General features: G+C 43.9%; 1 protein-coding gene across 6 annotated transcripts in view; it reads left to right on the plus strand.

Annotated features, from left to right (window-relative positions):
- The window catches only part of LOC140487027 (pleckstrin homology domain-containing family G member 5-like), a 133,527-nt gene that overhangs the window by 26,522 nt on the left and 94,269 nt on the right, over positions 1-12,736 (plus strand). For 4 of the 6 annotated variants that reach the window (XM_072586409.1, XM_072586408.1, XM_072586414.1 and 1 more), the window contains exon 2: positions 10,644-10,720. The exons of the other annotated variants lie outside the window; for them this stretch is intronic. In XM_072586409.1, coding sequence (XP_072442510.1) covers positions 10,644-10,720 — 77 coding nt within the window. The remainder of the gene's footprint in view (positions 1-10,643; positions 10,721-12,736) is intronic. 6 annotated transcript variants of the gene reach the window in all.

Genomic DNA, 12,736 nt, shown 5'->3' on the forward strand with positions numbered 1-12,736 from the left:
TGATAGAATCTGTGGATGAGTGCCATGCCTCTAGGAATTCCCTGGCTGTTCTCTGTTTGGCTTGTCCTATAATAGTAGTGTTGTCCCAGTCAAACTCATGTTGCTTGTCATCTGTGTGTGTGGCTACTAAGGATAGCTGGTCGTGTCGTTTGTGTGCTGTTATGAGTCCTAGTGGTCGTAGTAGTCTGGCTGTCAGTTCAGAAATGTTCTTGATGTATGATAACGTGGCTAGTCCTTTGGGTTGTGGCATGTCCTCACTCCGTTGTCTTTTCCTTAGGCATCTGTTGATTAAATTGCGGGGTATCCGTTTTTGCCGAATACCTTGTAGAGGTGTTCTTCTTCCTCTTTTTGCAGTTCAGATGCCTTAAGGTGCACACACAAAAAAAGTTGCATCAAGACACTGTTCAAAAGGGCCACAACATACTGTAGCACACCAGAAGGACTAGCCACGTTACCATACATCAAGAACATTTCTGAACTGACAGCCAGACTACTACGACCACTAGGACTCATAACAGCACACAAACCAACAGCCACTCTCAGACAACAACTCACCAGGACAAAGGACCCGATACCCAGCATGAGCAAGACCAACGTAGTGTACAAAATCCCATGCAAGGACTGCACAAAACACTACATAGGACAAACAGGAAGACAGCTAACGATCCGTATCCATGAACACCAACTAGCCACGAAACGACACGACCAGCTATCCTTAGTAGCCACACACACAGATGACAAGCAACATGAGTTTGACTGGGACAACACTACTATTATAGGACAAGCCAAACAGAGAACAGCCAGGGAATTCCTAGAGGCATGGCACTCATCCACAGATTCTATCAACAAACACATTGACCTGGACCCAATATACCAGCCATTGCTGCGGACAGGTGGAACTGACAACCGGAAGCGGCAGAGACAAACCACTATAAATGCCGGAGGAAACAACACAGAAGCGCTTCACAGGAGGCTCCCAAGCACTGAGGATGTCACCTAGACAGGGGACGAAATGTCTGCAACACAAATTCCCAGCTCGGCAAACAGAACCACAACATCTCTATGACTCTATGACTCTGCTTGAGAGGAGCAGGTGACTTCAGATTTACAGCTCCCAATGCTGTCCACTCTTTGGTGTTCACCTCACCTTAGTGAAGAATCCTTCGTGGAGATTGATTCTATTATTAGTCAACAATTTCATTAGCATTTTACCAAGGAACCACAAGAAGGGTAGAAGACAGTTAGGTGTACCTTGATATTTGGTCATCTACATTTCCTCATTCCCATGTCATTGTAATTACACCATTATTGTGGGTGGAAACAGCTATGCTAAACTTAACTAAAGGCAATTACAAAGGGATGAGGGCAGAGTTGGAGTAGACTGAAAAAATATTATCAAAGAAGATGGATGAGAAGCAATGGCAGACATTTAAGATGTCGTCATGACTCACAGCAAAGATATATCCCAGTGAGGAAGCAGCCTTCTAGGAAGGGGATATACCACCCATGGTTAACCAGGGAAGTTAAGATATTATCAAATTGACATGTGACAAAGATTACATATCATGTGGCAAACCAGAGGATTGGGAATGTTTTAAAATCTAACAAAAGATAACCAAAAGAAAAATAAAGAGTAAGAAACTATGAGGGCAAACTATAAAAACAAACTGTAAGAGCTTCTTTCGGTATATAAAAGGGAAAAGAGAGGCCAAAGTGAACATAGGTCCCTTTTAGAAAACAAAGTTGGGAAATAATAATGGGGAACCAGGAAGTGGTGGAGAAATTGAAAAAAATAATTTGCATCAGTCTTCAAGGTAGAGGGCACTCGTAGCATTCCAAAAAAAAACTAATCAAGAGGCCAAATATGAGGAAGCAGTAAACACAATAACTATCAGTAGAGTAAAAGTATTGGGGAAACTCATAGACTGAAAAATCACCTGGATCTGACAATTTGCATTCTCAGATTTCAAGAAAAGTTGATACAAAGATGGTGGATGCACTGGTAGTAATATTTCAAGAATCCTTAGATTTTAGAAAAGTCCCAGACGATTGGAAAGCTGCCAATGCCATACACTTATAAAGAGAGGGTGACACTTAGGGCCAGTTAGCTTAATGTTTGCCATTAGGAAAATGCTAGAGGCCATATAAAGGGTGTAATAGTGGAACATTTAGAAATATCTAATATAGTCAAGCAGAGTCAACAGGGTTTCATGAAGGGGTAACCATGCCTTGCAGATTTTATTACAGTTCTTTTAAGGAGGTAGCAAGTCGTATAGATAAAGCAGAAGAAGTAGGTGTAACGTATTTGAATTTTGGAAAGGTATTCAATAAGGTACATAAGACTCCTTAATAAGATGGGGGATTTCAACATGCAGGTAGACTGGGAGAATCTGGATGAGACTGGACCCCAAGAAATGGAGTTTGAGGAGTGCCTCCGAGATGGATTCTCAGAGCAGCTTGTACTGGAGTTTACCAGGGAGAAGGCAATTCTGGGTCTGGTGTTGTGTAATGAGCCAGATTTGATCAGGGACCTCAAAGTAAAGGAGTCATTAGGAGGGAGTGACCATAATATGATACGTTTTAATCTGCAATTTGAGAGGGAGAAGGGAGAATCAGAAGTGTAAGTATTGCAGTTGAACAAAGGGAATTATGGAGCTCTGAGGGAGGAGCTGGCCAAAATTCAATGGTTCCTGAAGAAGGGCTTATGCCCGAAACGTCGATTCTCCTGTTCCTTGGATGCTGCCTGACCTGCTGCGCTTTTTCAGCAACACATTTTCAGCTCTGATCTCCAGCATCTGCAGTCCTCACTTTCTCCTCAATGGTTCAATACCCTAGCAGGGATGGCAGTGGAGCAATAACGGCAGGTATTTCTGGATATAATGCAGAAGGTGCAGGATCAGTTCATTCCAAAGAGGAAGAAAGATCCTAAAGGGAGGCAGGGGCAGCCATGGCTGACGAGGGAAGTTAAGGACTGTATAAAGATAAAAGAGAAGAAGTATAACATAGCAAAGATGAGCAGGAAGCCGGAAGATTGGGAAACTTTTAAAGAGCATCAGAGAATAACGAAACAGGCAATATGCGGAGAAAAATATGAGGTACGAAGGCAAACTGTCCAAAAACATAAAAGAGGATGGTAAAAGCTTTTTTAGGTATGTGAGAAGAAAAAAAAATGGTTAAGACTAAAATTGGGCCCTTGAAGATGGAACCGGGTGAATTTATTACGGGGAACAAGTAAATGGCAGAAGAGTTGAATAGGTACTTTAGATCTGTCTTCACTGGGGAAGACACAAGCAATCTCCCAGATGTAATAGTGGCTGAAGGACCTAGGATAATGGATGAACTGAAGGGAATTTATATTAGGCAGGAAATGGTGTTGGAGAGACTGTTAGGTCTGAAAGCTGATAAGGCTCCGGGACCTGATGGTCTACATCCCAGGGTACTTAAGGAGGTAGCTCTAGAAATCATGGACGCATTGGTAATCATTTTCCAATGTTCTGTAGATTCAGGATCAGTTCCTGTGGATTGGAGGTGGCTAATGTTGTCCCACTTTTCAAGAAAGGAGGGACAGAGAAAACAGGGAATTATAGACCGGTTAGCCTGACGTCAGTGGTGGGAAAGATGCTGGAGTCAATTATAAAAGATGAAATTAAGACTCATTTGGACAGCAGTAACAGGATAGATCAGAGTCAGCATGGATTTATGAAGGGGAAATTGTGCTTTACTAATCTTCTGGAATTTTTTGAAGATGTAACTATGAAGATGGACACGGGAGAGCCACTGGATGTAGTGTACCTGGACTTTCAGAAAGCCTTTGATAAAGTCCCACATAAGAGATTAGTAAGCAAAATTAGGGCACATGGCATTGGGGACAAAGTACTGACTTGGATTGAAAATTGGCTGGCTGACAGGAAGCAAAGAGTAGTGATAAACAGGTCCCTTTCAGAATAGCAGGCAGTGACCAGTGGGGTACCACAAGGTTCGGTGCTGGGACCACAGCTGTTTACAATATACATTAATGATATAGATGAAGGTATTAAAAGTAATATTAGCAAATTTGCTGATGACACAAAGCTGGGTGGCAGGGTGAAATGTGAGGAGGATGTTATGAGAATACAGGGTGACTTGAACAGGCTAGGTGAGTGGACAGTTGCATGGCAGATGCAGTTTAATGTGGATAACTGTGTGGTTATCCACTTTGGTGGAAGAACAGGAAGGCAGATTACTATCTAAATGGAGTCAAGTTAGGTAAAGGGGAAGTACAATGAGATCTAGGTATTCTTGTACATCAGTCAATGAAAGCAAGCATACAGGTACAGCAGGCAGTGAAGAAAGCTAATGGCATGCTGGCCTTCATAACAAGAGGAATTGAGTATAGGAGCAAAGAGTCTTTCTGCAGATGTACAGGGCCCTGGTGAGACAGCAGCTGGAGTATTGTATGCAATTTTGGTCTCCAAATTTGAGGAAGGACATTCTGGTTATTGAGGGAGTGTAGCGTAGGTTCACAAGATCAATTCCCGGAATGGCGGGACTACCATATGTTGAAAGATTGGAGTGACTGGGCTTGTATACACTTGAGTTTAGAAAGATAAGAGGGGATCTGATTGAGACGTATAAGATTATTTAAGGATTGGACACTCTAGGGGCAGGAAGCATGTTTCCGCTGATGGGTGAGTCCAGAACCAGAGGACACAGTTTAAAAATACGGGGTAGACCATTTAGAATAGAGTTGAGGAGAAACTTCTTCACCCAGAGAGTGGTGGGTGTATGGAATGCTCTGCCCCAGAAGGCTGTGGAGGCCAAGTCTCTGGATACTTTCAAGAAAGAGCTCTTAAGGATAGTGGAATCAAGGGTTATGGGGATAAGGCAGGAACAGGATACTGATTGTGGATGATCAGCCATGACCATAATGAATGGTGGTGCTGGCTCGAAGGGCCGAATGACCTACCCCTACACCTATTATCTATTGTCTATAAGATAAGAGTCCATGGTGTTGGGGTAATATATTAGTATGGAGAGAGGATTGGCTTTTTAATAAAAGAGAGGAGGCATGGTGGCTCAGTGGTTAGCACTGCTGTCTCAGAGCGCCAGGGTCCTGGGTTCAGTTCCAACCTCAGGCAATTGTCTGTGTGGAATTTGCACATTGTCCCCGTGTCTGCGTGGGTTTCCTCCAAGTACTCCAGTTTCCTCCCACAGCCTAATGATGTGCAGGTTAGGTGGATTGGCTATGCTAAATTGACCATAGTCCCCAGATGTGCAGCTAGATGTGGAAAATGCAAGGATAGGGTAGTGGGGTGACTAACACACACAGGGTTTAGGGTCCCTCCTACTCTGGAGATACTGAATCACCATTAAGTCTCATAGTTGTATATGACGATAAATCTTCCTGCTATATTTTGATTTGTTTTTGAATTTAGGCTATGATTGGCTGAGAAAGGCACTCCAACAACTTTGTGTTAAATATTTTTGCAGGAGTGCATCAGCTGATTCATCTGGAGACTGATACTTGTGAACCCTAATGTGTGTCTTTTTGCATGCGTAGGTCTGAATGTGCCCGTGCATGCTTTGTCTGACTGCTCTTGTACTGTACATGGCTTGGAACTTGGGAGTGAAAACCTTACAGTCACAGTATCTAGGTGGACTTGATGGGCTGAATGGCCTCTTCTACGCTGTAGGGATTCTATGACAAAGCTGGATAAAGGAAGTATTTTCAGGATGATCTGTAACTAGTGGAGTCCCACAGAGATCAGTGTTGGGTGTGCAATTATTTAAAATATCTGTTAATGATTCAAATGAGGAAGGTGCATGTACTATCGCCAAGTTTGCTGGTACCATAAAAATCAATGGGAAGAGTGGTGAGGAAGATAACAATCTGCAGAGGGATATGGACAGGTTGAGTGCTCAAAAACTTGGTAGATGGAATGTAATGTTGGAAAATGCGAGGTTATGCACTTTGGCAGGAAGTATAAAGGAGATGAATATTATTCAATGGGGAAAGCCTGCAGCCCAGAGGGTTTGGGGGGTCTTCATCCACAAACGACAAAAAAAACTAGGATCCAGTTTCAGTGGGTAACAGGGAAGGCAAATTGAATATTGGCCTTCATTTCAAAGGGAATGAAGTATAAAAGTGTGGAACTCTTGCTAAAACTGTACACCTGGAATACTGTGAACAGTTTTTGTCCCCTTATCAAAGGAAAGATATATTGGCATTGCAGGCAGTCCAGAGAAAGGTCACTAGGTAGATTCCAGGTATGGAGGGATTTTCTCATGAGGAGAGGTTGAGTACGTTGGACTTAAGAAGAATGAAAGGAGACCTATTGAAACATAGAAGATTCCTAGGAGGCTTGACAGGAGAGGTGCAGAGAGGTTGTTTCCCCCTTGTAGGAGAGTCTAGGACCAGAGGGGACCATTCTCAGAATTAGGAATCACCCTTACAGAAACAAGGAGGAACCACTTCTCTTAAAGAGTAATGATTGTGTGGAATTCTTTACCACAGCGAACTGTTGAGGTTGCGTTGTTAAGTATATTTGAGATTGAGACAGATTTTTACTCAGTTATGGAATGAAAGGTTATGGGGATAGAGGAGAAAGGTGGAGTTAAGCATTGTCAGATCATCCAAGATCTTACTGAGGGATTGAGCTGATTCACTTGGGATGAGTGGCTGACTCTACCCCTAGACCTTCTGCTCTTACTGAAGATATTCAAATATTGTCCAGTCATCACTGATTCAGAGATCATGCTCTGTGATATAACAAACTATTATGGACCATCTCCCCCAGCACAGGCATGATAAGCACAAACAGTGGCAGCTTCATCAGATAGCTCCCACCTTCTCCCTGTGAACTGATTATTGAGACATTGAAGGCACTAACACACATAGGGTTCGGGGTCCCTCCTACTCTGGCAATACTGATTCACCACTGAGTCTCATTGTTGTCTATGATGATAAATCATCCCGATACATTTTAATTTGTTTTTGAATTTAGGCTATGATTGGCTGAGAAATGGACTCCAAAAATTTGTGTTAAATATTTTTGCAGGAGTGTATCAGCTGATCCACCTGGATACTGTGATACTTGTGAACCCTAATGTGTGTCTTTTTGCATGCGTAGGTCTGAATGTGCCCGTGCACGCTTTATCTGTCTGTTTAATGTCTTCTTGTGTGTTGGTGCTTGTCTGCCTTTCTGACTGACTAGCTGTCTGTCTGCTCTTGTACTGTACATGGCTTGGAACTTGGGAGTGAGAACCTTACAGTCACAGTGTCTGGAGTCAGCTGGCCAGGATGGAACTCATTTAAGCAGGTCTTTGAAGTGGAAAAGAGCCAAATGGAAGATTCTGGTTTCCTGTTCATGTGTTGCACTCACTGAGAGCCTGACACCATGGCCTGGATGCTGCAGATTTTAGCACCATAGCCTCAACCTCTCCAGGGCAGCATTACTCAGCAATGTTTCTCTTGTAATCCCTCCCTCCTTTCAGTTTACACAGCTCTTTTCTGATGAAAGCTACATCATTTCCGGGTCACTTCACTCTACATTCCTCATATTCTTGACACTTAATGGAGAAATTAAAACTGCAAGAATAAGCAGGCAAATGGGTGGGGCATCATTTGGGAGCCCTGCTGACTAACCTACCTGTCACTATTCATTATTGCTTCAGTTGGTGAGTAAGAAACCACATTCAGAAAACAACAGAAAGTCTGGAAAACACCAACTGAGCAGAAACATTGTCTCCTTCAGATATTGTACAATGTTTTTAACTGATTTTTCATAGATATGTAAGATTTTTATTTACACAGAAATATAACATCCAGCTAAATTAGGTGCATTTTGTAAACTATATACAGGAGTGTTTTCCAATTACTGTTTCTGTCTGCGGCCTCCTGCTTTTTCTGTCTTTTTGTGCCTGATTCTGTCTCTTCACTTTCTCTCTTGACTCCATTTCCCCTCACTTGCTTTTATTTTGCCTCACCTGGTCTCTAGCTGTCTCTATGTTGTTTTCACTCTTTTTCTCACACTGTTTCTCACTGTAGTTGGCTTTCTGTCTGTCACTTTTGCTCTGTCACCCAGTCTGTTTCTTGGCCTCCTTCTGTCTCTCCCTCTAACAAACCGAATAGAAAGGGTGTGATTTTGAGTCTGGGAAGGCTCTCATTTTGAATTGATCCTCTCTGACGGATTATCCAAGTGATCAGATTTGGATTCAGTACAACAACTGAAATGATAACCTGTTCTGCTCCCAAGGTAGTTTTTAGATTTTGAGTGTTGCCCCTTTAAATGGAGGGATTGGGAGATATTTTCTTGGAGGGTGTGTGGGAGATACTGACAGCGATCTGTTGCAATGTGTGCAACTCAGCTGCCAAGTGGGAGAGCTCCTATTAAACACAGCGCCTACTGTGCTGCGTCTTAATTAGAGAGCAGCTTGTTTGGCTCACTGCGTACTGGTGGGAGTTCGACAACATTCATCTCAATGGGTTGACAAGCTTTGTAACAATATGCCACAGAATGTTCGAGACAAGACAAATTAACTCGCTTGAATTGCCAAGTGACTCTCCGTCTCGTGAATCACGTGATTCAGTGTCTAGTTCCCTCACACAAACAGAACGAGTCTTTTGACAAACCTCTAATACGTTTGCATACTGATCGATGACTAACCCGTCAATGATTTCTGTCTATCAATGATCCATAGCTCTCAACTGTCCGTCACTGACACAAGGCTCTCCTCCTGCCCTGGCTATGGAAGGCATTATTGCTTCGGCATTTTCAGTAAACTGTGTCACCGTGCCATCACTCTCAGTACACTGCATTACTGCTTTGTCACCTACAGGCCCTGTATTACTGCCCTGTCATTTATGGGCCCTACATTACTGCCCTGTTACCCGCAGTACATTGCATTACTGCCCTGTTACTCTCAGTACACTGCATTACTGCTCTGTCACCTACAGGTCCTGCATTACTGCTCTGTCACCTACGGGCCCTGCATTACTGACCTGTTACCCTCAGTACACTGCATTACTGCCCTGTCACCTATGGGCCCTGCATGACTGCCCTGTTACTCTCAGTACACTGCGTTACTGCCCTGTCACGTATGGGCTCTGCATTACTGCCCTTAAACCCTTGGTACACTGCATTACTGCCCAGTCACCCTCAGTACACTGCATTACTGCCCTGTTACCCTCAGTACACTGCATTACTGCTCTGTCACCTACGGGCCCTGCATTACTGCCCTGTTACCCTCAGTACACTGCATTACTGCTCTGTCACCTATGGGCCCTGCATTACTGTCCTGTCACCCTCAGTACACTGCATTACTGCTCTGTCACCTATGGGCCCTGCATTACTGACCTGTTACCCTCAGTACACTGCATTACTGCCCTGTCACCTATGGGCCCTGCATGACTGCCCTGCTACTCTCAGTACACTGCGTTACTGCCCTGTCACGTATGGGCTCTGCATTACTGCCCTTAAACCCTTGGTACACTGCATTACTGCCCAGTCACCCTCAGTACACTGCATTACTGCTCTGTCACCTACGGGCCATGCATTACTGCTCTGTCACCTACAGGCCCTGCATTGCTGCCCTATTACCCTCAGTACATTGCATTACTTCCCTATCACCTACAGACCCTGCATTACTGCCCTGTTACCCTCAGTACACTGCATTACTTCTCTGTCACCTATGGGCCCTGCATTACTGCCCTGTCACCTACAGGCCCTGCATTACTGTCCTGTCACCCCTAGTACACTGCATTACTTCTCTGTCACCTACAGGCCCTGCATTACTGTCCTGTCACCCTCAGTACACTGCATTACTTCCCTGCCACCTACAGGCCCTGCATTACTGCCCTGTTACCCTCGGTACACTGCATTACTGCCCTGCCACCTACGGGCCCTGCATTACTGCCCTGTTACCCTCAGTACACTGTGTTACTGTCCTGTCACCTATGGGTCCTGCATTACTGCCCTGTTACCCTCAGTACACTGCATTACTGCTCTGTCACCTATGGGTCCTGCATTACTGCCCTGTTACCCTCAGTACACTGCATTACTGCTCTGTCACCTATGGGTCCTGCATTACTCCCCTGTTACCCTCGGTACACTGCATTACTGCCCTGTCACCTATGGGTCCTGCATTACTGCCCTGTTACCCTCAGTTCACTGCATTACTGCCCTGTCACCTACGGGCCCTGCATGACTGCCCTGTTACTCTCAGTACACTGCGTTACTGCCCTGTCACGTATGGACTCTGCATTACTGCCCTTAAACCCTTGGTACACTGCGTTACTGCCCTGTCACGTATGGGCTCTGCATTACTGCCCTTAAATCCTTGGTACACTGCATTACTGCCCAGTCACCCTCAGTATACATGCATTGCTGCTCCAACTCCCTCAGTTCACTGCATTATTGCCCTATCATCCTCAGTTCACTGCATTACTGCCCTGTCACCTACAGGCCCTGCATTACAGCCCTGTCATCGTCAGTACACTGCATTACTGCCCCTGTTACCCTCAGTGCACTGCATGACAGCTTCAGTATACTGCATTGCTGCCACGTTACCCTCAGTCCACTGCACTACTGCCCTGTCACCCTTGGTACACTGCCTTATTGTTATAATGTTTTCTGGTGGAACAAACGGAAATTTATTTTTTGCAGATGAACGGAGTTTAACTGAAGAGAAGGTTCTGCTCTGTCAGCATGAGGAATGTGTGGACAAGCGGAGGGCTGTCAAGGTAAGGGCTGTTATTCCTCCTGGTGACTGGCAGGTACATCCCGCTGTACTCACTCTCAGATCAGCATTTTCACCCCTTCTCTGTTCCATTTCCTATTCTTGCTCTTTGTCTCTGTCTTTCACCCATTGGCTACTTGGGTAATAAAGCACTTGCACTTAGTTCAATGGTGACAAGGGATCAGAAGTGAATGGTTCTGTCCTTCTGTTTTAAAAGTGGTTTTGAACTGGGCCTGTGAGCATTTTTATTATCTTGTGATTTTATGGAATTTATCCATAGCATTTTGCAATTATATTCTGGAAATCAGTGAAAATGATAAACCAGAGAAAATGGTGATTTGTTTTTTGGGAGAAACAATAAATTGAGATCTTGACTGTTGTTTACTCATTTCCAAGGCAATATTGCAAGAAAGACAGGGAACTCCCCAGTGTCCTAGCCAACATACCTCCCTCAACAAATAGATGAACTAGTTATTGATTTTGTTATTTGCACAGCATTCTGCAGTGGATGTAATGACTACTGTGTTTGTCCAGTAAGAAGAAGAAAGACTGCACTCAGAAGTAATTCACTCAGACAGCTTTGTGATGCCCCGAGAGCTGAGTTACAGTACCACATCAAGACACGGTTAAACTTCTGGGGAGTTCTGCTGGAGATTTGGAGCAAAATTCCAGGGGAATCAGTTTAATCTACTTATCTATCTATTTATGTTCAATCCTTGCTCTCTGGCCACTGCCTCGGGGAGAAGATTCAGGGTGAAAGAACCTTCACCCAGAAGGTAAACAGGTTTTCCACTTTGTGAATATGAAGCATTGTATGGATGGAGTTAAAAACTTCGAAGTTTTTGTCACTATCAACATAACAAATTTGAAGAAAATTAACATACACCCACTCCCTCAATCAAATTTGATACAAAAGCTGGTGCAAACATTCTACCAATCAGAATTGTGCAAGATATATACCTGGATCGGAGGTGGGCTAATGCCCGAAACATCGATTCTCCTGCTCCTTGGATGCTGCCTGACCTGCTGTGCATTTCCAGCACCACACTCTCTACTTTGATCTCCAGCATCTGCAGTGCTTACTTCCTCTTGGATCAATGAAAGTCAATGATACAGCTATACAACAGGAACATGAACTGCATGTAATGAAGCACCATCTCTTGCACTGGTACTGAATGAAATGCGGCTGCGGCAATTCTGCATGGAAATAGCACGCTTTGTCAAATTCAAAGGCACTAAATTTTTCTCCAAGTGGGACATCAGACACTAATATTGATTGGTGAATTTTGCAAAGGAACCTCAGGAAATCCGTACTTTCAGAACACCATTTGATGGATATTACTGGAAGTAGAATACCTCTTGGCCTATTTGTCACTTAAGATTTGTTTCAGCAGCACATGAACTGAATTACTTAAAATATTCCTGAATGTGTGTATGGTTGATCACATTGCACTGGTGAGCAAAACTAAAGAAGAACACAGCTGAAATATGACCTCACTGATGGCAGTAGCTCAGTGATGAGGACCTTGTCTTCAACAGCAGGTTACGGGAGCCATCCAGACTCAGACAAATTGAAAGATGTTAGATACATGCCTGCTCCCCAAGACAAAGAAGACCTGCAGAGCTGTCGCTGAATTTTTAACTTCCTAATATCGTACTGACCAAAATCTAACCCCGATATGGGAGGAGGACTGTCAACACCAGTTTGATTCTTTCAAATATGCATAGTCACCATGAACCTCTATCCTGCAGTACTCTGACCCAAGGAAGAAGACAAACTTGGACATCGATGCCTCTCACAAAGGTCAAAGAGCATGTATTATGCAAGCTGTCAAACCATTTGAGATTGGATCCAGAAGTATCTTGCAAGTGTAATCCAATATAGAGTGCAAAACACTTCCTCTGCTGTTCCCTGGTACCAAAATAGTTACCTGAGATAAACTGAGCAGAATGCAAATATTGTACCAAACTTACAAGTAGACAGTATGGACATCAAGATGGGAGATGTCCTTAAGGTCTT

This window comes from Chiloscyllium punctatum, chromosome 16, assembly GCF_047496795.1.
Source record: "Chiloscyllium punctatum isolate Juve2018m chromosome 16, sChiPun1.3, whole genome shotgun sequence".
NCBI classification, from domain to species: Eukaryota; Metazoa; Chordata; class Chondrichthyes; order Orectolobiformes; family Hemiscylliidae; genus Chiloscyllium; species Chiloscyllium punctatum.